At 53.8% G+C, this 27091-nt stretch overlaps 1 protein-coding gene and 2 long non-coding RNA genes across 3 annotated transcripts in view; all 3 read left to right on the top strand.

The window, feature by feature from the left end:
- Dot1l (DOT1 like histone lysine methyltransferase) overlaps positions 1-27091 on the top strand; it is a 50887-nt gene that overhangs the window by 4553 nt on the left and 19243 nt on the right. Inside the window, exons 2-17 of the mRNA XM_076919387.1 lie at positions 4766-4809; positions 6455-6529; positions 9292-9355; positions 11379-11607; positions 13415-13509; positions 13995-14057; positions 18149-18204; positions 18843-18922; positions 21408-21476; positions 21953-22059; positions 22742-22783; positions 23878-23985; positions 24075-24306; positions 24487-24600; positions 25002-25093; positions 25180-25281. Coding sequence (XP_076775502.1) covers positions 4766-4809; positions 6455-6529; positions 9292-9355; positions 11379-11607; positions 13415-13509; positions 13995-14057; positions 18149-18204; positions 18843-18922; positions 21408-21476; positions 21953-22059; positions 22742-22783; positions 23878-23985; positions 24075-24306; positions 24487-24600; positions 25002-25093; positions 25180-25281 — 1572 coding nt within the window. The remainder of the gene's footprint in view (positions 1-4765; positions 4810-6454; positions 6530-9291; positions 9356-11378; positions 11608-13414; positions 13510-13994; positions 14058-18148; positions 18205-18842; positions 18923-21407; positions 21477-21952; positions 22060-22741; positions 22784-23877; positions 23986-24074; positions 24307-24486; positions 24601-25001; positions 25094-25179; positions 25282-27091) is intronic.
- On the top strand, positions 25526-26140 carry LOC143435825 (uncharacterized). The gene is made up of 3 exons (XR_013106205.1): positions 25526-25623; positions 25837-25962; positions 26111-26140. It is a non-coding gene; the product is annotated as an uncharacterized LOC143435825 (long non-coding RNA).
- LOC143435649 (uncharacterized) overlaps positions 26701-27091 on the top strand; it is a 1410-nt gene continuing 1019 nt past the window's right edge. Inside the window, exon 1 of the long non-coding RNA XR_013106137.1 lies at positions 26701-26821. This is a non-coding gene — a long non-coding RNA (uncharacterized LOC143435649). The remainder of the gene's footprint in view (positions 26822-27091) is intronic.

The raw sequence follows: 27091 nt of genomic DNA, 5'->3' as shown, positions 1-27091 counted from the left end.
GTATCAGAGACACAGGTCTGCCATTCCATATCTCAGGTTGGATAAGTGGTCTGTTGGAGCAAACCTGCCTTCTTTTTGCAGGGTCCTCTTTATGCGAGTCAGGTTGTTATCTTTTCAGAACATATTGACTGTTTAGGACAGGTGTCCACCCACCTGAGTGTTGGCCTGCTGCTAGCTTAACCCAAACACAATGGACACCAGCTCTGGGGCTAAAGTGTGACTACCTTCTGAGGTCCTTACACAGGCTGGACTACCATGACTACCACCAGCTGCTCTGCTAGTGGTGTGGGTATGCCAGGGGCACAGGCAGGTAGACCTGTTCAGGGAGGGAGTGTCATGCAGTTACTGGAGCACACGCCTCCTCCCTCCTCCCCCTCTTCCCTCCCCTTTCTCTGTGTCTCTAGACTCCTGATTCTGCCCTCACCTCCAGAGTGCTGAAATGACACTGGTCTGGTTTACACGGTGCTAGTGATGGAGCCCAGGATTTTGTGTACTCTAGGGAATGCTGGGCCCACTAAGCTATGTTCCAGCTCAGAGGGAGAACACTTGCCCACTTGTGTGAAGTCTCTGCACTCCAAAACCAGCACTCTCGACAGGTTACCTAATAGGGTCTGTGGAATACTCAGAGGTCAGGCAGGTATTACAGCTCTCTAGTTCTAGAACAGTCCATCACCCCCATGAGCAGTCATATGTCCCCAGCACCAATGAGTATAACTTTCTGTCTCAGGATTATCTGTTCTGACAGCTCCTATTGCAGAGCTACACACTGTGGTCCTGTCACCAATGTCAGAACCCTGTGCCTCTACCTTTGCCCCTGGCTTGTGATATTTGAGTGTGGAGACGTCCAGTCCAGGTCTTAGGCATTGAAAGATGAACTTGTTTCACCTCCATACTAGGATGGAGTGACAGGATAGACTGGGGTAGCACCAAGTTGGAAAAGGGCATTCATATATACCAGGCAACTTTTTTTTGTGGGGGGGGGTTGAGACAGGGTTTCTCTGTGTAGAGCCCTGGCTGTCCTGGAACTCACTCTGTAGACCAGGCTGGCCTTGAACTCAGAAATCCTCCTGCCTCTGCCTTCCAAGTGCTGGGATTAAAGGTGTGCGCCACCACTGCCTGGCTGCAACTTTTTTTTTTAAAGATGGAATTTTATTTACTATGCACAGGTATTCACTACGTGTGAGGGTGGAAGACAGAGGAGGATGCTGTGCCCTCTTATGTCCCCTCCTGTCTCTCCCTTTGAGGCAGGGTCCTCTGCTGGGCTTGATGATTTGCCTTCTCAGGTAGACTGGGAAGCCAGCAAGCTTCAGTCCCCAGTCCCCACACTCCCGCTGGAGTGCTGCCACTGCTTGACTTTTTACCTTCTCTTTTGATTGCAGGCCAAGTGCTCCTGGTCTGTCTCTGGTCCCTGTGCCTACTCACAGCTGCCAAGTGCAGTGCCTTGCTATCTTGCTGCTCTCTGGCCAGGACTGCTTGCCCCTCCCCTCAGGGCTTATCCCAGCTCTCCTAAGACAAGGGTAACCAAGCCCTTTTCCTTTGCCCTTACACCCTGAGGGAGGAGTGGCCTGCAAGAAGGAAGACACAGAAATGTCCTGATAGTGAACATGCAGTCATTCTTGTCTATTGACTACCTATATCACTTAATAGACCTGGATAGGTGGTGTCAATCCCCTTTGAAGACCTCAGAGGCTAGCTTGGCATGTCTTCAGCAGAAACCCTTGTGGCTGCAGGGCAGGCAGCTGGCCCAGATAGGCTGGCTCTGGCCTCATCTCTGTCCTTATGAGCAAGACACTAGTCCTTCTGTGGACCTTTGAGTCCCCATTCCATACCCACTTCTTGCCTTCAGGAAGGTGGGCAGCCAGGAAGCTGGGTGTCCCCATGTGTGCTGTGAATTAGTGTCCTGGAGCTGGGCCCGGTCCTGGGGCCCTCTGTGGACTTTTGAGTTCAGGGGTCAAGCCAAAAAAACAAAACAAAAAAACCAAAACAAAACAAAAACAAAAAACAACGTTCTCTAGGCTGGGTGTGTCTGTGGCCCCAGCTGTTTGGGAGCTTAGATCAGGGAAACTGCTTGAGCCCAAAAGTTGGAGGCCAGCCTTGATAGCATCATGGGTCCCCCACTTTTATAAAGCTACCAGAAAGTTATGGACTGAGTGTCTCCCTTCCCCTCCTCTTCCTCCCCTCCCCTCCCCTCCCCTCCCCTCCTTCCCTCCCTCCTTCCTTCCTCTCTCTCTCTCTGTCTGTCTCTGTGTGTGTGTGTGTGTGTGTGTATTCACACACGTGTGAGCAGACATACCCCACGCCTGGAATTTGGTGTGCATTCTTGGGATAGCCCATCAGGTTGAACCTGTGTATGTGATACGATCATAACCTGTGTGGTCTTTTCTTAAGGTCTCCTTCCTTTCACAGGTGCAGTGTGCAGGGCCATGTGGGACCACAGAAGTGGTTAGTGCTGTACATTTGGCCAAGCTGCCCACTGGGAGCCAGGGTTTCTAGTCTCCCTCTGTGTGGGTCTGTGTTTGCTAGTGACTGAGGTCATGGTTCCGCTACTGTCTTCAGGCTTCTCTGCTGGATGTATGCTTGGGGTCACCCACTGGGGTGTCCCAGTGGTCATGCTCTGTCTCCCACCGGTCTTTGGTGCTGGCCTGAACTCATAGAGATCTTCCTGCTTCTGCCTCCTGAGTGCTGGGATTAAAGTCTTTTTTTTTTTTTTTTTTAAAGATATTTATTCCAGGCCTGCCTGCCTGCCTGCATGCTGCAGAGAGATAGGATGAGAAGTGGGTGCCACCAGATTCAACTTCATTTGCTCTGTTTTCAGACAAAGTCTCATTATGTAGACCTTGCAAGCCAGGCCTGCCTTCCTTTCTTTCTTCTAAAAAATGTTTTTAATTTTCTGTGTATAAGCCAGGCAGTGGTGGCTCACACCTTTAATCCCAGCATTTGGGAGGCAGAGGCAGGCGGATTTCTGAGTTCGAGGCCAGCCTGGTCTACAGAGTGAGTTCCAGGACAGCCAGGACTACACAGAGAAACCCTGTCTTGAAAAACCAAAAAAAAAAAAAAAAAAAAAAAATTCTGTGTATAGTTGTCTTACTTGCATGTGTGTCTGCACCACGTCCATGCACTGCCTATTGAGGCCAGAAGAGGGCATCCTATCCACTGGAGCTGGAGCGACAGGCTGTTGTGAGCCCCATGTGTGCTGGGAATTGAACCTGGATCCTCTGCTAGAGCAGTCAGTGCTCCAACCACTAGCGCCTCTCCAGCTGCACAGCATTGCTAAAACCTTTCTGAGTCCAAGCTTGTGGTGAGCCAGTGCCATGCTTGTCTGAGAGCTGTGACAACCACCTGGGTTGAGCACCCAATAAGTTACCAGAGAGTGGCCTAGGCTCAGTATTGCATGCTGCAGGCCCTGCCTCTCCAGCAGTGTTGAGTAGATTTCTTTCTCTGTCAGGCCCTGGGTGCTCAGGAGTGGTTTGGGTAACCTTGGGACAAGGCTGATCCTGAGGAGCCTAGGTACACTGGGTGTTTATTCACAGCTGGTGGAGCACATGAAAGTGTGCGTGCGCCTGCCTGCCTGGCTATGCATACATTCATGCACATGTTCTCCGGTGCCTTTGTTGTTGTTATACAGTGAGAAAGAGGTGAAGCATTGGGCAACAGCATATCTGCCCCTCTGCTGTGCAACTTCTCTGGGGAGACGTGCGCAGTTATTGCTTCACCCCAGACAGGGTACCAGCCACAGACTACAGAATTGATCTCATAGCTTAGGAGAACTGTGAGTTCACTGGGGTTACTTAGTGAGTGTAGGTGACTCAAGGCAGCTTGGGGTTCCCTCCACCAGCTGGCTGGTTCAGTCTTCTTTCCCTGGCACTTGTGAATCATGGAAATTTCATGCACCTCCTCAGCCTCAGACTTAATGAGCCTTCCTACCATGGACACCCCTGACCCCTATCTTAGTGGCTCTTCTCCAGACAATCACAGCAGGAGACTGTCTATAGACTTAGGGTTGTGGGGCACACTGTGTGAGCCCATATCAGTGTTCAAGGGCCACTTGACTGTTCCCTATCATCTGTATGTGGCTTGTGGCTGTGCTGGCCACAGGACTGAGTCCGTTGTGCAGCAGACGTGATGGCCAGAACTCAAGCAGAGTGAAGAGCCTGGGCTCTGGTGGACCTGGCCATGGCGTTTGTGTGCCCCGTTGTCATGAGGCAGGCCTGCAGCCTTCATCATTCTACAGTTGCCTGTATTACCTTACAGCACACTTCTCCAGTGGAGCCGGGGCTGTGCAAATCCAGTATGCAGTGGATGTGAAGGGCAGGAAGCTCAGAGGGTCACTGGCCAGCCCAGGGAGGGGGCGCGGCACCTCCTGCTTCCTTGTCCTTCCTCCCCCTCTGTCACTTTCTGTGAGTGTGTAATTGGCAGCCTTGAGCGTCATCTTATGGTGACAGGTTTGAGAGCTGGCGAGCTGGCCCTGAGTGGTCGGTCGTGTTGGAGTGAGGCTTGACTTCAGGCACAGCCCTCATGCTGGCCAGTGGACGTGTTGTTTCCCATTCTGTAGGTGGGAATGCTGGCTCAACGGGACTCTAGGATCTGCCTACACCCGTCAGGTTTGCGGGGAGACACAGCTCTGAGTTAGGTTCCAGCTCTGGGGAATGTGTTGAGTCAGCATCTCTGTGGGGTCCAGGTGCTGTGGGTGTGCATTGTAGAACAAGAGGAGTTGGGGTGTCCCTGTGGGATTGTGGGACCAACTGTGCAGTCTTTTCTCTTTCAGGACAAGCACCATGACGCTGCTCACGAGATCATCGAGACTATCCGGTGAGTGCTGGTGTGGCTAACACTGGGCAAGGCCTGATTCCTGAGGCTCCCAGCTGCAGGGCATCTCTCCATGGCCCTGTCACACACTGTGTGTCTGGGAAAACCTCAGTTGTTTGTTTCCCCTGCCATGGTGGGGATGGGGCCAGCTCTCACATGTGCAGCCTCTGAGCTGCTGCCTCCTGTGAGATGGAACTTGGGACGTCCTGTGTCCCCCTGTCTTCCCTTCACTAGTTCCCACCTTTGGATTGGAGAAAGATGGGAGTTTGTAAGGACCATTAAGGCCTGATGTTACTGAGGAGGGCCTCCTTTCCTGCAACACCTGCAGACACATGGTGCCAGGGTACCTGCCTGTTGAGATGGATCTGCAGCCTTCTAAAGCTTCTGCCCTCTGTGGCTCCTGTAATAGTGGACATAGATTACTGGGGAAGCCTCTGGCAGACCGTAGAGACTGGACTCTTAGGTTGCCATTGAGTGTTCTGAGGTGGAGGCAGCGGAAGCAGTGAGGCTTACAGGCCAGCCCGGGCTGGGAAGAGGCCAGTGAGTTGGGTATAGTGCTAGCCTAGGGCAGTTCATCTCTGGAAGCCTTGTGAGTGAAGATGGAAGGAGGGGCCAGCTGCAGATGTCCTTTGACCCCTATATGTCCTGTTGTACATGTGTCACCCTATCTTGTGCATCCACAAGTGTATCTGTACCTAACCTCCATTCCATGAATCATAACTAAGAAAGCCCACCCGCACCCTCGCCACCCTCCTGGCTAAGCTTCCAGGAAGCTCTTTTGGAGAAGAGTGGATCTCGATGGCTGGAGGAGGGAAGCCAGCTGGGCTCAGACAGTGGCTTCCAGCAGAACCTGGGAGGCAGAGGCAGGAGTATCTCTGATTTTGAGGCCACCCTGGTTTGCAGCTTGGTCTACATAGTTCAGGACAGTCAAGGCTGTGTAGAGAAACCGTGTGTGTGTGTGTGTGTGTGTGTGTGTGTGTGTGTGTGTGTGTGTGTGTTTGTGTGATCCCATGCTGGTTTTGGATGGTCTTGAACTCCTGATCTTCCTGCCAAGGCTGGTCCCTTCTCCAGCATTTTTTATTGTGTTTGTGTATGGTTTATTTGTCTGTGTGCACACATGCCACAGCACATGGTGGGGCAGAGAGAAACTGTGGAATTGCTTCTTCTTGTGTAGGTCCCAGGATTGAACTTGAACTTGGGTTGTTGGTTCTGTGCCACAGTTGCTTTTACCCACTGAGCCATCTTGCTGCACCCCCCCCCCCCTTTGGGGGAGAAAGGTCCCATTATGTAGCCCAGACCGGCCTTGAATTTGGAGCCTTTATGCCTCAGCCCCACCAAACAGTGTTGGATTGGCTGCCTTATACCACTGAGCCTGGCTAATAGTTTACTTTTTACCATAGTACATGAATTTATTTCTTTTTCAAGTTCTAACACTGACTTTGGCCTCAAAATCTGTGTGATTTCTCAATAGCTTTTCATGAATTTGCACAGTAAGACACACACAGACACACACACACACAGACACACACACACAGACACACACACACACACACACACAGACACACACACACACACACACAGGTACGCACGCATGCATGCACTCCAGAAAGCGGGCTGAGGCCAGCAGCACCTCTGTGTTCCGTTTCAGGTGGGTCTGCGAGGAAATCCCAGATCTCAAGCTGGCCATGGAGAACTATGTCCTGATCGACTATGACACCAAAAGGTGAGAGGAGGAGATCGAGGCTGCTGCGCCTCCCCAGCTGCCCCCACCCTTGCCGACCGACCGGCTGTCTGAGCTTCTGGGAAGCTCTTTTGGTAGAAGAGCATATCTGGCTGGAGGAGTGAGGCAGCCACTCCTGCACTGTCCACTCCTGCACTGTCCACTCCTGCACTGTCCATGTTGAACTGATGTGTGGGAAATTGCCAGGGCTGGTGAGGAGCTGCTGGCCTTTTTATGGATAGCATCAGGTCCAGCCAGCGCTGGGTTGTTGGGCCTCCACCTTGCCTCCATGGGTGCAGGGTGAGGCCAATCCTTGCCCCCACCCAGGGCCTCTCCTCCCAGAGTGGGTGGAGAAGCAAAGGCATCCCTGCAATGCTGCCTGGAGCCAAGTTAGTTTTTCTTTGAGAAAGGCTCCTAGGCTCCACCTTCTGCTCCGAGCCCGCCCAACCTGACTCTGCCTGAAAAGCTTTGCTTAACCTATGACCTCATTATTAGAGGACTCCTGAGCTAGCCAGCTTTAGTGACAATGGGACAGTCCCCTGGCTGGGCCCCCTACCCTATGTTATGCCCCTAACATCTGGTTATAAGTGGACTGGAGCTCACTACTGCCCCAGGGTAGAAGCCTCTGTCCTTACAGAGTTGGGATAACTCCAGCCCTCCATCTCACAGCCTCTGTGAAGGTCCTGGACCTCAGGAACCTGCTTTTTCCATGTGAGGAACCCACCCAGGACCTCGCAGTGGACCCTCCACCCCACTGACAGTAGAGCAGGCTTTCTTACCTAGTGTGACCTCAAACTCCGGGGCTCCCAGGACTCAGATTCCAAGTAGCTGGGACTGCAGTTGTATGTGCCAACACCTCACCCTGCTTTGGCTTTTCCTCGTTCAGGGAAGACGTGATCTGTTCTGTGGCTGCTGCTGCCCTGGGTTCCTTCTAAGAGAAAGAAAGGTGTAAGACACTGACTGGGCCCAGTCCATGCTCATACTGTAACGCACCAGAGTGCTGGGGCATCAAGTGGCATTGTGTGACTCCCTCACATGGGGAGGAGGCTGTCTGTGTCTTGTAGTGTTCCATAGCATTTTGTCCCCAGCATGAGGCTTCTCCTGGGCTCTTTGGGCATTTAGGGCATCCCTAAACATATGGGGTATGGAGTGGCACTCTCATCCCTAGAACTGTGCTTCTGCTGCCTGGTGTTCAAAGTACACAGGGATCTTCTCAGAGAAATTTGAGGGGTCCTGCCCCAGGCCTGTCTAAAAGCTACAGATATCCCTGCACCTGGTTCCTGCTAATGGTGGCCTGGAATCCAGAGACTGGCAGGGCCTCCACTGCCCATGCAATCCAAGGCATTCTGCCTTCCTGCTTCCTTTTTAAAAGGCTTCATTTATTCTTACTTTGATTGTGAACATTTGCCTGTTTGTATGTCTCTGCACCATGTGCAAGCAGTACCCATAGGGGCCAGAATAGGGCATAGGATGCCCTGGTTACTGCTGAAGTTACTGCTGGTTGTGGTCCTCCACATGGGTTCTGGGAACCCTGCTAGGCTATCTCACATGCTCCAACTCCGCTTTCTTTTCTTTTTTGGAGACAGGTCTCACTGTGAAGCCCCAGCTGGCTTGAACTTGTAGTATTGTCCATCTCTGCATCTTTCCACTGTAGCGGGAGATATTAGAAATGAGGTGTCCGGCTGGCTTCCGGCTCAGCTGCCATGTTCCCGCACTAAGCCCATTTTGTCTCAGCGGGTCTGGAGCTCCTGAGCTGGTTCCACCGAGCTAGTCTCTCTAGCTTGCCCCATAGCGACCAGCCGCTGTGCTTTCAGGGTCTGCTTTGCTCGTCCCTGGGCGGCTTAGTTTCTTCAGAGCCATAAATACCTGGTTGTCGGAGGACCCACCTACAATAACTCAGAAAATCAAAACTCCAGATGCTTAAAATTAACTAACCAGTGGATTTATATATATCAATAAAATCTCAATACACAAGATGCCCATATAATTAAGAAGGTTATCCCAATTACCCTAACCTTTAGATTTCATATTTACCTACTTACTGATGCCACAAGGATCCATGTCCACAGCCATTTTGCCTCCCTGGCTCTACCCCCCCCCCCCACTCCCTTTCTTTCTGTCTCCTTTCTCTCTGCCACCCTTAGCTCTGCCTCCCTTTTTCCTGGCCAGTCCTAGGCCTCCCAACGCAAATAGATTGGGAAATTTCTGCCGCAGTCCACCTCCTGAGATCTGGGTTGTCAGTGTGAGCCAGTGCCCCATCCTGTTGTCTCACATGCTCCTTACAGCTCAGAGGGGAGCCTAGCCTATCCACCTTCTGCCTCATTTGAGATGGTGTCTTGGTTTTTAATGCTGCACATGCCAACCCCGCCCCCTTCTGCCTTAGAAGGATAGGGAAGTCAGGACCTCACCCTGCCCTGCTTTAGGTAGGTTCTGAGGACTCACACTCAGGACCTCATGCTTAGTAACAAGCTCGTTAGCTGCTGAACCGTCTCCTAGCCCTAAAGTTCCTCATCTAAGTGGGACAGTCTGACTGGAATTGGCATGTGAGGTAGAGCTACCAAACTGCTCTTGGGCTTGGTCCTGTGGCCAGCAACTGTCTGAGCACAGAGCCTCTGGCTGGCACGCCATGTTGGTATTCTGGAGCCTGGTGGCCTCCCTGGAGGCTCTGGTGGGGCATTCATTTGTCCAGCCCTACACATCCATGAAAGCTGGGTACATTGCAGCCCAGTAACATTCACACTCACTCTCTCTCCTTCCTTTTTCAGTTTTGAAAGCATGCAGAGGCTGTGTGACAAATACAACCGGGCCATCGACAGCATCCACCAGCTGGTAAGTGGCTCCCCACTTGTGCGGCTGTCCACTCCCACTGGGTTTGCATGGTGCTGGCTCCTGGGCCTCCCAGGGCAGCCAAGCACCAGGAGCTCCTGAAGTCTGTGAAAGCTGGGAAAGAGAGGTTGGCATGGTGAAGCAGGGGAGTCAGGTGGCAGGACATCAAGACCCAGCTGGCACTGACTGCCTTCCTCAAGTAGCTTTTTGGAGTTATTGCTGCTACACAAACAGACCCTTGCCTCTGTGCCTATCCCTGTGTATTGCCACAAAGGTGCAGGCAGTCAGCACCTTCCCTGAACTAAGGCTTCCTCTGCCCTGCAGATGGGTCATAACCTGGAACCTCTGCTCTGCCTGCTGTGGGGTGTCCTGCTCACAGCAGGGCTATATAAAGCTGTGCCTGCCCTCCTGCCTCCCTCAGTGGACAAGCTGGATATAGGTAGCAGAGCTTGGCCACTGAGCATGCAGGGCGGGAGCTTTCTAGAAGGCACCCAGCCATTATGGGGGCTCTGTGGTATCAGGGAACACTCCTGTGAAGGACATGGCTGTCTAGAGAAGCTGGGGCTGGCACAGTGTGGCTTTGTGAGTCCTTAAGCTAAGATTTGTGCAGCCCACTGGACACTGATCCTGCCGTTGCCACTGCCACCTTACCGGTAATAGGACATACCAGCTGAATCAGCTGCACTACTGTTCCTGCAGCTGGAGGCTTGGGGCCTGACCCCTTCAATTGGGCTGTCCTGTACTGTCAAATCTTGTCCAAGTGGGCTGGCAGAGTATCCATATCCACAAGACCAGGGGTCGAGCCCTTCTTCCCTAAGGCAAACTGTCTTAGTTAGGGCTCCATTGCTGTGAAGAGACACCATGATCAAGGCAGCTCTTAGAAGGGACAACATTAGCCAGGCAGTGGTGGCGCACACCTTTAATCCCAGCACTTGGGAGGCAGAGGCAGGTGGATCTCTGAGTTCGAGGCCAGCCTGGTCTACAGAGTGAGTTTCAGGACAGCTAGGGCTATACAGAGAAACCCTGTCTTGAAAAACAAAAAAAGAAAAAAAGAAAAAAAGAAAAAAAGAAAAAAAAAAAAAAGAAAAAAAGAAAAAGAAGGGACAACATTTAACTGGGGCTGGCTTACGGTTTCAGAGGTTCAGTTCATTATCATCAAGGCAGGAAACATGGCAGTGTCCAGGCAGGCATGGTGCTGGAGGAGCTGAGAGTTCTACATCTTCATCCAAAGGAAGCCAGGAGCAGACTGTCTTCCAGGCAGCTAGTCTTAAAGCTCGCCTTCACAGTGACACACTTCCTCAGACAAGGCCACACCTCCTAATAGTGCCACTCCCTGGGCCAAGCATATTTAAACCACCACAGGAACCCTCCTTTAATCTGATAAGAGCCAGGGTATGTCTGGGTACACAAGCAGGACCACCTGACAGTGTGGTCAGGAGCTGCAGTTCTTCACTGCTTTCTTTTCCCTGTGACTTAAAGACTCTCCTAATGGTAGAGGGTCTGAGGTGTGCACTAGGAGAGTGCATACCTGCCAGGGAGCCTGGAATCAGGAGGGGCTTCTGGAACATAGGCCAGAAAGCTTATAAGGTCCAGTCAGAAGCGGCCCTTCATGGTGAGTTGCCTGAAGTCAGTGCCAGGATTGACGAGGAGGGAACTGGCTCTGCGCTGCTGTGAGCCGTTTCCTGTTTGCAGTCTTTGGGATGAACCCAGTAAGCGTGTTCTTCACCACTAAGGCACACCTTTTGTATGTGTTTGTTTGGTTTCTCTGTGTAGCCCCGACTGTCCTGGAACTCACTCTGTAGACCAGACTGGCCTCAGTTCAGAGATCCACCTGCCTCTGCTTCCAAGTGCTGAATTAAAGGCGTGCAACACCAGGGCCTGGCAACCTTTTAGGTTTTTGATTCAGGATCTTACCATGTAGTCCAGGCTGGCTGTCCTCCTGCCTCAGCCTCCCATGTTTTGGGTGCCAGGCAGCTGCTGTTGGCTGTTGTTGAGTGTAATGGGTCACGTCCTGTCTTGCCTGCAGTGGAAGGGCACTACACAGCCCATGAAGCTGAATACGCGGCCGTCCAATGGGCTGCTGCGGCACATCCTGCAACAGGTGTACAACCACTCTGTCACTGACCCGGAGAAGCTCAACAACTATGAGCCCTTCTCCCCTGAGGTGTACGGGGAGACCTCCTTTGACCTGGTGGCCCAGATGATTGATGAGATCAAGATGACTGAAGATGACCTGTTTGTAGACCTGGGCAGTGGTGAGTGTCTCGAAGCACATGAGTCCTGGAACGGTCTTTTCACGGAGGACACTAGCCGGGCGCGGCTCCTGATACCACCAGTGCTCCTGCTCAGCCTTCTCCCCAGAGCTGTCTGCCCTGCTGTCTGCTCAGCCTTCTCCCCAGAGCTGTCTGCCCTGCTGTCTGCTCAGCCTTCTCCCCAGAGCTGTCTGCCCTGCTGGCTCTCTTCACCCTTACTCCAGCTGGTGACCTAGTGGGTCTCAGGTTGTGGCTGCTTAACCAGAATTGTTAAGGCTTCTGGTGACGGAATGGTCTGTGCAGCCTCACACTTGGGTCAGACACTAACACATGTGCATACAGACAGACAGACGGTCACATATACACACAGCAGTGTTACTGGGCTCCCTGCATGGTTGTGGTTCTGATGATCACTATTCTTGGGGGTGTGTCTTAGGATTTTTTGCTTTTATGAACTCCCAAGACCAAAAGCAAGCTGGGGAAGAAAGGGTTTCTTGGCCAGATCACAGTCTATAACTGAAGGAAGTCAGGACAGGAACTCACACAGGGCAGGACCTGGAGGCAGGAGCTGATTTCAGCAGAGGCCATGGAGGGTGCTGCTTACTGGCTTGCTCCCTCTGGCCTTCTCAGTCAGCTTTCTGTTTTTATTCCATCTTCCCTCCCTCCCTCCCTCCCTCCCTCCCTCCCTCCCTCCCTTGGTTTTTCAAGACAGTTTTTTTGTGTGTAGCCCTGGCTGTCCTGGAACTGTGTTTGTAGACCAGGCTGGCTTCAAACTCAGAGATTTGCCTGTCTCTGCCTCCGATTGCTGGGACTAAAGGTGTGCACCACCACACTCAGCCTGCAGCCTTCTTCTAGAACCCAGGGCCACCACAATGCTCTGAGCCCTCCCCATTAGTCACTAACTGAGAAACAGCCAGATACTGTTATGGAGGCATTTTCTCAGCTGAGGTTCCTTCCTTCCGGATAACTGTAGCTTGTGTCAAGTGACATAAAGCTGTCAAGCACAGGCCACCTCCTGTAGCTGAGGAGCAGGATGCAGAGGCTGGAGAAGACACAGTTGCTCTCTCCAGCTCTTGTAGAAGCTGTTAATCCAGCCGTGAGGGTTGAGCCTCCTGGGTCCCTAACCTTTCAGAGCCCCTCCTGAGGCACTGTGGCTTAGGGGCTCACTCTACTCACCCTGCGGAGGGATGCCATCCAGCCAGGCCCTGCATCTCCTAAGGTGCTCTGTGTCGCATGTGGCTTTTCTATCCTGTGGTTCCTAGCAGCATGCTATTTATTACTGAGAACACTGTGACCAGGACAGTCAGGTGGCCTGTGTGTGCTGCTTGAAATGTGGAATTGGCCTGCAAGTAAGTGTGTGTGGGTGTGGGTGTGTGGTGATGTGGGTGTGGGTGTGGTCGTGGTGTGCAGCATCTTCAGAGCCTAGACCCCTTGACCTAGCTTCTCTGCTTGGGGCCAGCAGGTGCAGTTACCAGCTGTTGAAGCCTCTGGGGTTTCCCATTCCTGAGCAGACATGTTAGGTCAGGGCGCCTGCTGACCTCAGTAGTTACAGCTGTCCAGGAGATGACTCAGGTGAAGAAGGATTTTCTGAGGGCCTTCTCTATGTGGGAACAGCCAGGCCCTGCTAAACTGCTGAGGGCTGCAGCTTCACACAAGGCATTGTGGGTACTGGAGGTGCACAGGCATCCTCTGGTGAGAGGTCTGTGACTTTGAGTGGCTTTCTGACACCAAGGAGCATTGTCATGTGGCTGAGGCCACTGGGTCTCTGTGGAGGTCACACAGACTCTGACATATGTCTCTCTGGCTGAAGGTGTGGGGCAGGTTGTCCTTCAGGTCGCTGCGGCCACCAACTGCAAACATCACTACGGAGTGGAGAAAGCGGATATCCCAGCCAAGTACGCAGAGGTGAGCAGTCACATGTACTTGCTGCTTAGGGCTTCTCTGTCTGGGCACATCTTCTAGGCCAAGAGCAGCTTCTGTGTTTGTGACACCCAGTACCTCTAAGAGAGCCTGGTGGCCTCTGCGGGGCTTTAGGGTGAGCACACTCTGTAGGCCTGGTGGGAATGACTGCTTCCTCATGGAGAGAGGATGCGCTCTTATGAGTTGTTGGGGCACATCCACAGGAACCCCCAACCCCTGTTCCACCCAGGATGGGGTTCAGCCTTGCTGGGACTGGAGAGGATGATTTTGGGGGCTCTGTTAAAGGGTTGGGAACCTTGTGACTCTACCTTGGCCTCTCCTCTGGCTGCCCCCTCCCCAGTGCTTGGCAGCAGGGTCACTGTAGATAGGCACCGTTATTTTGTACAGTACCGTCTTGGAGAGCTTGTGGACCTTCCACTGCTTGGCCTCCCTGAGTCTGTAACAAATTGTATGCCTTTTTCCCCCCTCAGACCATGGACCGAGAGTTCAGGAAGTGGATGAAATGGTATGGAAAAAAGCATGCAGAATACACAGTGAGTGCCATCGCTCCATGCCCTCGGCCTCTGTCTCAGCCCAGCCCCTTCCCCTTTCTCTCTCAACCACAGTCAGTTTTGTCTAGTGACCATATATGGTCTTCTGTGGCTATGGCCCTCTGTGACAGCGAGTGCAGTCTCTCTGGAGCTGGCTGTGGAACCTCAACTGAGTCTTTCCCTGCTTCCCTGGCCTGGGCACCCATCCTTAGACGGGACATGCTGACCATGGACCGTGGCAGCAGATGTTTAGCTTGGTAGAGCTGAGACCCACCAAACTGGTCAAACAGCTCTGCTGAGTTGTACCCCAGAGTAGCCTGTGCCATTAAGGATCTAAGGGTTAGGACCATTAGGGTGTGGAGATCTGGTTAGGCCATCTTGTGGGCCAGCTAGGCAACCTGCAGTGACTTTCTGTGGTGCCTTTGTGCAGTGGATGGCTGATACCATTCTCCTCTGCTTTCCTCTTTGTCTGCCACCCTCCTGGAGTGGGACTTGAAAGCTGCACGATAAGGCCTCCTCATTCATGCTTCTTGGTGAAAGTCTCCCCCGTGGGCATTTGTTAGGAGAGCGGCCCACTTGTTGCCTGTGTATGGGACCCATGAAAAGTTCCCCAGTGGGTCCAGCTTCCCAAGGCTTTGTGCCTTTCTCATGTGCACATTAACGGTGATGACGTCTTGTACGTTTCCTGGGAGCCTGTTAGCTCCACACCTACAAACGAGTTGTTGGTCAGTGCTACAGCTTTCAGGAAGACCCTATTGGTCCTGAGTGGCTTCCTTGTCACTGTCCTCCTCAGCTTGTCATTGTTGGATGACCTGGCCCATGTGATTGAAGCCCACAGTGTAGCTGGCAACTGTTTGTCATGTTGGTTGTTGTCTTGTTGGGTCCTCATGGGCCTCGGGCTCATGCTGGTGACCCTTGGCTTATGGCTGGGAGTAGGACTAAGGGAAAGGACGGTTCTTGAGGCCTTGATGACTGTACCGCACAACCTGGCAGCAGGGGTAGAGAGTGACTGGGTCTGCTTGTGTCCACTCTGGCTTCCCATGGTACCTTGAGTGACTGCCAGCCTTTTCCAGAAGGCTGTGTAGGCACCTGTCTGGCCTGTCAGCACCTGCCTGGCCAGCTTTGATGTTGTGTCTGCTTGGCAAGCTGTGAGCCCTGCGTTTTGCTACTCAGAAGCAGGCAGGAGAAAAGCCAGGGGAGCCTAAAAATAGCCCAGAACTGCCTCATGCCTGAGATGCTGCCACCCACCATGCAGTGTAATGGCCATCTTGTTTGTCCAGCTGCTCCCTCTAGTGGCTGAATCGAGCCTGGCTCTTCCCAGCCCATGCCAGCTTCCATGGCAGGGCTTCTGGGACTCCCCATCCTCCAAAGGACTTAATCCAGTTTGGGGCAGACATTGGGCCATACTCATCTCTGCTGATTGTGCTTCTTCACATCTTTGGGCTTGGTGATATCAAGTGACTTTCCATCACCCTCGCAGCCACAGTTGTACAGAGTGTAAGTAGTTCCTCTCAGAGGTGCCTCTGAGCTGTGACTACTGACCCTGGAAGACAGTAGAGTAAGCCGTGACTCCTGGTATGCTGGGCGCAGCTTGCCTAGGCATCCCCATCATAGGAGTTGTGTGTGCCAAAGTGTTCCAGGGGGAGCCAGTTGTGCTGAGGCATTCCCATAGGGAGTGTGCCTGGGAGGTATCTGTAGTCTTAGCGCCTCCCTCTTTGTGTGCTCCTCGCTGAGCGGATGGGTTCTTGAAGTGGCTGAATCTAGGTCTGGCATGGCAACTTGAGTCTCACCCACTGTAACCTTTTCTGGCCTTTCCCAGGCTTCTATGGGGCTCGTGTCATTCTTCCCCATTTATTTCATAGATGCTGGCCTGTTGCGTGCTCCTCCTCTCCCCTCCCCTCCTGCCTTCTCTGTGCTGGTAGCTATGTGTATGATACTTCTTGGGAAACATTTCACAGACATAGAACCAACAGTGTCTATCTTGGTGAACTCTTTCAGTTCAGGGTTACTTAGAGGAGCAAAAATCACAGCTGCATCACCAAGGCTCTCCCCAGCATGGGTGACAGCTCCCAAAGCTGGGACCCTGGAGCACACTGCACAGCCTGCAGGCAGTGTGACAGGCTGGAGAGTGTCCTTTCCAGGTGGCTCAGGTCTGAGCCTCTCCCTGGCAGCTCGGCGTCTTGGCTGGTGTAACAGCGATCTACGTTCGGGGAGAGAGGGAGGGCCCAGTGTCTGTGTTTAGTTTCATTGGTTTCTTGACTGAAGGGGCTTCCCTGCAGGATAGTGTGTGTCCATGGCCAGAGGGCCAGAATTTGAGAGTCCCTGGCCAGACTAGCTGTCTCCCCAGGATCTCTTGCCTGGCCTGCCAGGACAGCACTGGATCTGCAGGGGTGCAGGGGCCGGGGGTGGGGGTGGGGGATGCTGGTTCCACACTTGACACGGCTGCAGGGTGGGGTCTATTCTGGACAGTGTGCTCCAGAGGCTAGAGAAGGCACGCATCAGATTTCTGGAGTGGAGTCAGTCCGCTGCTATCCCTATAGCTGTAGCTGCAGGACCCAGCCGTCAGCCACAGGCAAGGCCCACAAAGGAGCCAGGGAGACCATCGGGCATGTACAACTCTCCCTGGAAGTCTCAAAACACACTGTAGGGTGTTCTCATCCAGAAACTCAGAAATCCAGCACCCATTAACCCAGGGTGTAAGTGGACACACAGCTTAGCTGCCCATCAGTTCAGGCTGCACTGCAGGGATGGTGCAGGGCCTTGGTTTCTGGCTCCAGTGGTTTAGATTATAAGCCTTCTCCTGTTAGGGAGTCCCAGAGGCCAGATCCCCTAGGGCCCAGAGATTGCCCTGTATTTTGGGGACTTAAGTCCCCTTCCCTAGGCCTGGCTGTTGTGTACAACAGAGCAAAGAAGAGTCAGAAGGTCATTGAGGGATCAAGAGGCGGTTCTGGCCTGGGGGTTTGCTCAGGGGCTGTTCAGCCCACAGGGGCTTAGATTGTCCGGGCCTGCTCTGCACATGGTTACTCTGCTCAGAGGCCAGAAGCTGTGCAGCAATTCCTGGGCAGGTTCAGTTCTGTCCTAGCAGGGTGGGAGGTGACTCTGAACCTGCACCTCTGTGGGTGCTCCATCACTCCACAGCATCTAGGGCCTCCACTGTGGCCTTCTGCTATGGCCCATGTATGATTAACATCCCTGTCTCCCCTCAGCTCATAATATTCATAAATCCACTTGTGGTCAATAAATTTGCTTGTCGTGATGTCCCAAACTCTCCTGGAGTGACTGCATCAGAGCCTTACTCCTATTCGTTGCCAAGTGTCCTCCCAGCACTTGGACAGACTATGCTATATGTCCATCTGTCTGTCCGTGGCTGTCCCTGCCTTTTGGGCTTCATGAACCTAGCATGTGACCTCTGTGTAGAGCAGACTTTTTTCCCTAGGGCTTATTCCCAGCACCTCAGCAGTGGTTTTCAGAATACAAAATCCTGATTGCTTGGATCTCTGACTGTCCTGGTTCTGGGCAGTTGGCGTAAAAGCCATTTCCCTTCAACACACTTGGGCCTGAAGGAGGTGGAATGACAGACATCAGTGCTGACAGACACAGGCAGCAGGCCCACTGCTGGGGGCAGACCACAGCTTTGGGGTCAGTTGTGCACCAAACATGTATTAACCCAAGATATACTGAGGCAACCTCATCATCTGCAGGCACAGCCCCTGGTGGACAGTGACAAGGGACAAGGATGATTGGTCCCGTTGCTTCTTCGCCACATAAATACATGTCATGTCTGTAGGGTCAACAAATGGTGTACGCGATGCTGTTCTTCTGGGGACATGGTCCAGGGTGCTGAGGGAGCTGGCTGACCAAGTACACAGCGCTAGGGCTCCTCACCTGGGCCCATGCCAGCCTCTTGTCTATCCCTGAGTGGATGCTGCTTCCTGCTGGGATTCAGTCCCTGCTTTCTGTAGAGCTGTCCCCTGGCTGTCCACGGTCACCTTCCCATCCTGAGACCCAGCTCATTCCATGTTTCTCACAGCAGTTGCGGGAACTGGGTTTGAACCCAGCAAGCCTGTAAGTAAACTTGTTCCTTTCTTCCTTAGCTGGAACGAGGTGACTTCCTCTCAGAGGAATGGAGGGAACGGATCGCCAACACGAGGTACGGCCGGCTGTGGGCTGTGCTGCTGGCTGTGCTGGGACCTCTGACTTGTTCTCCATATGTGGGTGGCTGCTGTGGAGGGCGGGGTGGGTCTGCTGCTTTAACGGTGCCAGCCACTTCTTGGTGTTGACCTGGCTGTGGCCCCTGTCCTACCCTTGTCTGTTTGGTCCTACATGGGGTTCAGTGGCCCCTCTGCTGGTCCTCTGTACATCTGTGCTGTCTTTTTATGGGGTCAGAGTGATATGGGACCTCACCCCTGTGTTTTCTATTGAGGAGTAGTGCCTGCCTGTCACATTCATTGCACCTGCCTGCTTATCAGTGTTTCCCTGTGTCTGCCCTGTCTTGTGTGGCAGTTCCATCCCTGAACTCTGCTGTAGGCAGCACTTCCAGGAGCTGTCTCTGTTTCAGAAGAGCCAATATTCAAAACAGGGTGGGCTGGATTTTTGGCCCAGGGCTTGCAGCCTCCTCTGTGGGGCAGTTTGTGCCTGTCTCCTGCCCCTGCTTTTCTGCTTATCCTGCTCAGCCCAGGTGGGTGGGCAGGCGGGGGCAGTGCCTGGCAGGGACCGGCGGCAGGCTGTGTCCAGGCTGGGACTGAGATGCAGAGCCTCGGTTTACTGAACTGGAACATTGTTTTGCAGTGTTATATTTGTGAATAACTTTGCCTTTGGTCCTGAGGTGGATCACCAGCTGAAGGAGCGATTCGCAAACATGAAGGAAGGTAACGCATCCACAGGCCTCGTACCACAGCCCTCTCCAAGGGGACATGCAGGCGCATCAGTCTTCCTGAGTGTCCCTCAGCAGCCCTGCCCCAGCTTTTGGGCTAGATGGCAAAAGTGGGGGCCTGGGGGCCAGAGGTACTTCTGCCTCAACATATCCTTGTCCCAGGCAGTCAGCAGATGCTTGAAAGGCTCGCCCACCTTAGAAGCAGTCTCCTGCAGCCCTGTCTCCACCAGGGCTCTTCGCTTGTGAGCTTACGATGTGTCTGTACTTGCTTGTGCCTGTCCACCTCTCGTGCTGGACAGTTGCCCGTGACCAACTGCTTCAGAATGAGGGCTGCGGATAGCACATACTGCTCTTCATGACAAGGAGGGCTAGCCAGGGCTGTCTGCACTGCAGAGCGTGCTGCTGTCAGGCATGCCCAGGGAGCAGGGATGCCAACCATCTGTGAGCCTCCCCTGCGCTTTTAGAATTGGTTACTTTGGGGTGCTGGTAATGACCCCAGGGACTTGTATGCTCAGCAGACATTCCCCACTGACCTTCACCCCTGACCTATTTCCCTTCTTCATCCCTTGATTGGTGGTTTGAGGTAGGGTCCGGGTCTAGGCAGGGCCTAGCTGAGGAGACCCAGGCCGGTTGTGAACTGGATCACAGTGCACATGATCACAGGAGCTTTTGTCTGGGGCTAAGCCTGTGACCTTGTGAGTCATTGAATCCCTGTCTACTGCCTGTCCCCTAAGGACCAGGAATCCCAATTGTCAGGGGGACCAGGTTCTGATGACACAGCCCTTCCCTGCCCACAGAGAGACAGGTTCCCTGCTGCTGACTGCCGCTGTGGTGCTGTCGTCCCTGTGTGCTCTCTGTGCTGTATAAATACAATGACCAAACGCAGCCCGCAGAGAAGTCGGGGTTTTGGTTTACACAACTAATCACAGCCCATCATCAAAGGAAGTCATGGCAGGAACTCCATAGTGGAGGACTGCTTCTGAGCCCAAGGTCATGCTCAGCCCTTGTCTGACACTGCTCAGGACCCATGCTGGGCCCTCCCACGCCGCCAGCCAAGAGTGTGCCTCGGGCCCTGCCTCCTGACTGGGCCGATGGAGCATTTTCTCAGTTGAGGGTCCCTCTTCCTAGATGGCCCCAGTTTGTGTTAGTTGACAAAAACTGTTCAATAAAAATACCTACTTGTGGGTGTTTCTAGGTCACTACTTAGGGAAGTCCATGGGGTGTGGGCCTGATGTCCTTGCTGCCTGACCCGTTAGTTATGGCTGTTTTCCCACATAGTGGAGACAGGAACCTCACATTGCTCTGGCCTGGTTGGGCCCTTTTGCTGGTGGACAGGACTCAGAAAGCAGGACTTTTTTTTGAGTGGGGCTAGGGGCCAGTGCAGTAATATAATCAACTTGGTGTATGTATACACATGTGTACACATGTGTGCATGTGTGTGTTGAGAAAGTAGTCCAGGCTATCCCAGAACAGTGTTGCCTCAGCTTCCTGGAACAGTGCTGGGATGACAGATATGTACCACCATGCCAGGTAGAGTCTTTTGAATGTCTCTGGGTGTAGAGCTTAGGCCAGTTCTAGCATCCAGGAGGCCAAGGCAGGAGGCTTAGAACTCCCAAGCTGGCCTGCACTACAGAAGATGTTCAGACCCAGCCTGGGCCTCGTGATGCTGTGTCAGTCTCCCTCTCTACCACACTGCTTTCTTATATATGCAAAAGAATCTGCTTTGTTCATGAAAGTCAGGCTTGGTTTTGTTTTGAGATAGGGCCTCCCTATATAACCTTGATGGTGGTAGAACTCTATGTAGACCAGGCTAGAGTACTCTTGGAGATCTGCCCACCTCTGCCTCATGCTGGAAACAAAGGCATGCACCTTCACACCTAAACTACCTGTGTGGCTGTCACAGGTTTGAATGTGATTAAACTCTCTGTGGTTTGACGTGGCTCTTTTTCCTCTCAGGACTCATTTCTGATCCTGTCCCCTGCCCTGGTTTCTGTCACATCCCCAGCCTCCAGGACTGTAACAGCCAATCATATTCTCATCCTGTTTTTAAAACAGGGCTACTGCTACTTAGCCTTGTGTTACCTTCAGACTCCCAATCCCCACTCTTGGCTGCCCGGGTGCTGGGAAGACCACTGAGCCCCCATGCTTCTAGGTCTCTTCCCGGTGGGTTTTAAGGGGACTCCTGCAAGGCAGGCCCACTGGCCCAGCTCCTCGTCCTGGTAACATGTGGTTCACAGCAATCTCCTTGTGTGCCCTGTGGTGCCTGGGGGTCACCATGACCCTGTTATCTGAGTACTCAGTTGTTACCATGGTTCAGGGGTGGGTGAGGTGCAGTGGGGTTCCGTAAGAACTAGCATCTCCTAGGCTAGCACTCCTCACTTCTGCTCCAACCCATGCCTGAGTTTGTGGTCTGCAGTTGTGTGTATGAGTTGAGGGGTGGGGGAGTTTACACATGGCAGTGACAGGCTTCTGTGTTGCAGGCGGCAGAATCGTATCTTCAAAGCCCTTTGCCCCTCTGAACTTCAGGATCAACAGCAGGAACTTGAGTGGTAAGCTCCGGACCCAGTGTTGTACAGGGCACCCAGCTTCCTGTGGCCTGTCAGGTGGGGCTCTGCTTTGCAAGGAGGGTGTTCATCTAGCTGCTCCCCAGCCTCTGACCACTGTACATCATACCCCTTTTAATATGTTTCTTCAAGAGGAGGTAGTATTCCACAAAAGGCCTTAGGGTGCAGAGTCCTACAGCAGGAGCCTGCCTTCCTGTGGGCCTCCCTGGATTAGGCGACTGGCTGGCCCAGCTCAGGGTCTGCATGCTTGCTTTGACTTGCTGATCTTGCTTTGATTCTGGTTAATCTCAAAGCCTGACCCCATTTGTGTGGGTTTGCCACGTTTTTCCTTAGGTCATTCTCTTGTCTCAGTGGTGGGGCAGGCTTTGGGGGTGCTGCTGTACAGACCGCTTGTGGGACATGAGCAGTTGCTCAGGGTTTAGGCCTCCTGCTGCAGTCCTGATGTGATGCTCTCCCCATAGACATTGGCACCATCATGCGTGTGGTGGAGCTGTCGCCCCTGAAGGGCTCTGTGTCGTGGACTGGCAAGCCTGTCTCCTACTACCTGCACACCATTGACCGCACCATAGTGAGTCCCCACTCGACACCCTACAGAGTGGGACAGAGTCACAGCCCACGGCCCCTGGCAGCTCTGGGTCTTGGTCCTTGGTTTTCCTGACAAATAGATGACATAGCAGTTTCAGCTTTGTTACCCAAAGGACTTGGGTCTCTGTTACCCATTCCCAACTTGTTCCCACCAGCCTGCCCCAGGTGTGTGCTGGCCTATCCCTCATGGCCTCCCCTCGTTGCCAGCGCTCTTTGTGTGCCAGCCTGAGTGCTGTTTTCTCTGTGTCCTGGTGGCCTCTGGGCTCCTAGAAGCAGCATGCTGACAGTTCTGCAGTTTGTTCTCTGTCCTCCCTGGGTCAGTGCTGGGAACTGGCAGCTGACAGCCAGCAGCAGCTTTGACCTGCTGTGGGAAAAGAGGGAGCGCACGCAAGGCTCCTCAGCTGAGGCGCGAAGGTTCCCCGTGTTGCTAGTAGCATCATCACACATAGGTTTCAGTGTGGTAGCCAGTGTCTCCCCTGGGAGGGCCTGGCTGTGGGTCCTTAGCAGTCCTGGGAGCCAAGGTTAGCTGCCTCGGTACTCCAGCTGTGCCACCTTTGATGTTCGGTGCTGTGTGGCAGCTCTGTGGGATGAAGCATCTCTTTGTAGACATCCTGTGTCTGTGCCTAGGGCCCACTTTTAACAAAGTGTTTTCTTTTTCTCTTTAGCTTGAAAACTATTTTTCTAGTCTGAAAAATCCAAAACTCAGGGTAAGTTTCCATCTCTCTTGACTCTGATCCTACATAAGAGTCATCGTGCCTATCTGTGCATGCTTGTAACGTGTGTGGTCAGAGACCCTGAGGCCAACCAGGGCGCCTGAAGGCCCTAAGCTCTGTTAATGTGTTGAGTCTCCATGATTCTGTGAGTGATTGTCCTGCAGAGAGGCCAGGTGCCAGTACATTCTTTGTCACATAGTGTCGTGTGTCCTCAAGTCAGGGGTTTGTACTAACAGTTGAGGGTACTTGTCTCTAGAACCCTGGAAGGCTGGCATCATACTCCCTGGCAGGCACTCCCCTACCGACATCTGCTGGGCGTGGCCTGTCTGTCCCAGGGACACAGAGGGGTGGGCGCTTATGTACGTTTCCCTGAGGAGACGTAAACAAAGATGTATTCATTGCACATGGGCAGTAAGAGCAGAGCCTAGCACTATTTTGAGGGTTTTTTGTTTGTTTGTTTGTTTGGTTGGTTGGTTGGTTTTTTTGTTTTTTCTGACAGGGTTTCTCTGTGTAGCCCTGGCTGTCCTGGAACTCACTCTGTAGACCAGGCTGGCCTCGAACTCAGAAATCTGCCTGCCTCTGCCTCCCAAGTGCTGGGATTAAAGGTGTGCGCCACCATAGACAGTGCATGTCCTCAGCAAGGGTCTGAGCCTCTCTGCCTGATTCCACAAGGGCATGTGGGGTACACCTCATGAAGGTCAGAGCAGCTGGGTTCAAGTCAGCAGTGGCTGTGTTGTGCCAAGAGGACATAGGTCTTTAATGTGTGGTTTGGCTTTGCCTTTGGGGACCATACCTGCCCTGCTGAGTGGTGCCGTTGGGACTCTCTCTGTTGGCTGGCATGTTCTATGTGCTTTTATTGCCATGTGGTCTTGCAGCTGTCAGTACAGGGGCACCATGACCGACTCGTTTCTTCCCCACAGAGGGGCTGTGGGGCCCGAGTCAGGCATTGAGACTCTCCCCAGTGTCGTGTGTGTGTGTGTGTGTGTGTGTGTGTGTGTGTGTGTGTGTGTGTGTCTACTTCATTCGTGCTGGAGCAGAGTTGGATCCTCCAGCATTCTGGACACTTAGCCAGCAGCACCTCATTTCAGGAGGAGCAGGAGGCAGCGAGGCGCAGGCAGCAGCGGGAGAACAAGAGCAATGCTACCACGCCCACCAAAGTCCCTGAGAGCAAGGCAGCTGCCACCGAGGCCCCTGTGGTGAGATAGCTAGAAGGCTGGGGTGCCCCAGGCTGTGGCCCTGTGAACTCTCCTGCCACAGCTCTTCACTGCCTGCCTGTGTCCTCCAGGATTCTGGTGCTGAAGAAGAAAAATCAGGTGTGGCCACTGTCAAAAAGCCATCTCCCTCCAAAGCTCGGAAGAAGAAACTGAACAAGAAAGGGAGAAAGATGGCTGGCCGGAAGCGTGGGCGACCCAAGAAAATGAGCGCTGCCAGTGCCGAGCGCAAGTCCAAGAAGAGCCAGAGCGCACTGGACCTCCTTCACTCCCCACCCCCAGCCCCACCCTCAGCCTCGCCCCAGGGTGAGCCTCTTTCTCTTCTGCATGGCAGAGTGGGTTTGAGTCCCCATTCTCATGACTGTGGGACTCTGCCATGTGCCGGGCCTACAGCATCAAATCGGAGGGGCTCAGTGTGGATTTGGACCCCATAGATTTCAGTTTGTTGCCCATGGTTGGTAGCTGACGGCCTCCTCTCTTCTGCAGATGCCTACAGGGCACCTCACAGCCCGTTCTACCAGCTACCTCCGAGCACGCAGCCACACTCACCCAGCCCGCTGCTAGTGGCCCCCACTCCACCTGCGCTGCAGAAGCTTTTGGGTGGGTCGTAGCTCTGACCTTGAAGCATTTCTGTGGGGCCCCAGTCGAGCCCACTTGCTTCATGGCCTGGCTTATGTTGGCCCCTGTGAGTAGCTGAGACTGACTCACCCCAGGGATCCTGGACCATATCTGGGGACCTGTGTGACCCATCAGTACTTGGGGAGCTCTGTGGAGAACACCTCCCTGCACAGGGAAGGCTGGCAAGTTCCTTACTTGAAGGAGAGACCTGCTCTTGGGGTTTAGAGCTGCCATGCTGCCAGGAGGGAGCCTCCTACATTGGGAGAAAAGCTGAAACCACAGCAGGATGGTGCTGCAGCAGGCCGAGGCCCAATAGCCTCCCTGTATCTGCTGGCCACCTCCTGCATCAGCCCTGCTTTACATGCTGTGTTGTGTGCCTCCAGAGTCCTTCAAAATCCAGTACTTGCAGTTCCTGGCTTATACGAAGACCCCACAGTACAAGGCCAACCTACAGCAGCTTCTGGACCAGGAGAAGGTGTGCAGGCTCTGCCTTAATGTCTGGGCTCAGCTTAGGGCTGCCTGGGGGGCTCTGTGGTTACCTTCTCCTGTCCTCCCTTGCAGGAGAAGAACACACAGCTGCTGGGCACAGCCCAGCAGCTCTTCGGCCATTGCCAGGCCCAAAAGGAAGAGATCCGCAGGCTGTTCCAGCAGAAGCTGGATGAGGTGACTTGAGGCTGCCTGTCCACGTCAGCAGATACCTGACCCAGGGTCTGGCGGGGCAACCAAAGATAGCTTCCCTTAACCTTATGAAGCACTGACATGGGATGGTCTTGGCTGTGTCCGGGTCAGAACTGTACAGTGTCTGTCACCCCATTTGTCCCTGTGAACTAGGACTCTACTCACCATGCTTTGTTCTCCCATTCCCAGTTGGGGCGTGAAGGCGCTGAACTACAATGACCTGATTCAGGCCCAGAAGGAAATCTCTGCCACAACCAGCAGCTGCGGGAGCAGTCGGAACAGCTGGAGAAGGACAACAGCGAGCTTCGGAGCCAGAGCCTGCGGCTGGTGTGTGCAGGGCCTGCCACTGCTGTGTGTGCATGCGTGGGTGGAGCATTGCCCACTCGCTGGCCCAGAGGTGGCCCTTTATTACATTGCTTGTTTGTGGGTGGGTTGTCGGTGCTACGTGCTGCAACTGTAGGAGGGGTTCCCATTGCACTGTCCAGAGAGCCTGGCCCTCACTCCCTTTGGCTAGTGAGACTTCTGTCCATGTACTCCCAGCTCAGGGCCCGGTGCGAGGAGCTGAGGCTTGACTGGTCCACACTGTCCCTGGAGAACCTGCGGAAAGAGAAGCAGGCCCTTCGTAGCCAGATCTCAGAGAAGCAACGGCACTGCCTGGAACTGCAGGTGGGGTATCAGGGAGACGCATCTTCACCCTCAGAAGGGCATTTGTGATGATGGGCAGCAAGGGTGTGCATATCCTTGGGCCACCACATGCCACCTGCCCTGCTGGGTGGAGCCTGGGCTGCTGTGTGACTCCCCTTCTACCCTATAGATCAGCATCGTGGAGCTCGAGAAGACCCAAGCGCCAGCAGGAACTCCTGCAGTTGAAGTCTGTGTGCCACCAGATGACGCTCTGTCCCTGCATCTGCGTGGCAAGGGTGCCCTGGGCCGCGAGCTGGAGGCTGACGCTGGGCGCTTACGCCTTGAGCTGGACTGTGCCAAGATCTCCCTGCCACACCTCAGCAGCATGAGCCCCGAGCTGTCCATGAATGGCCATGCTGCCAGCTATGAGCTCTGCAATGCAGCTAGTCGGCCCTCATCCAAGCAGAACACCCCTCAGTACCTGGCCTCCCCCTTGGACCAGGAGGTGGGTACCCTGCACCCCTAGCCACAGTGGCCGGCCTCGCTAGAGAAGCTGTCTGGCCTGGCTTTGCCTGACTACACTCGGTTGTCACCTGCCAAGATTGTGTTTGAGGCGGCACCTGAGCCAGGACCACACTGGGGCTAGCAAAGCAGCTATCCAGTGAGCCACACCCTCGGTGAGGACAAGTGCACATAGTGGCTCTGCCACCATTGCTGCCGTGTGCCTGCTGGGCATGGGCAGAGTGACCGGCCTTTCATTGCAGGCCAGAGCACGCCAAGGGAGAGCAGCCTTCCCTACCAGAGCCCTGGCTTGTCCAACAGCATGAAGCTTAGTCCCCAGGATCCACCGCTGGCCTCCCCGGCAACCTCGCCCCTCACCTCCGAGAAGGGTAGTGAGAAGGTACGGGCTGCTCTAACTAAGCTACCTGTGTGAGGAGTAGAGGAGGCACCTGCAGTGCCCAAGGGCGTCCTCATCTGTAGCTTGGAGCTTAGTTTGGAGACCTGAGGAGAGATGGGCCTGGCATCCCTGGGCTTCGTGGTGTGGTCGCAGTCCTCGGGTCTCCTGGGAGGGGACTCGGGTGCTTACACTTTGGAGCAGGGTTTGGTTGGTTAGTTGGGGGATCTGTAGTGGGACCGAGGGCGTAGGGCCTCCACTCTATTACAGAGATGG

This window comes from Arvicanthis niloticus, chromosome 22 (genome assembly GCF_011762505.2).
Source record: "Arvicanthis niloticus isolate mArvNil1 chromosome 22, mArvNil1.pat.X, whole genome shotgun sequence".
Lineage (NCBI taxonomy): Eukaryota > Metazoa > Chordata > Mammalia > Rodentia > Muridae > Arvicanthis > Arvicanthis niloticus.
This window is presented reverse-complemented; position numbering and strand designations above follow the sequence as displayed.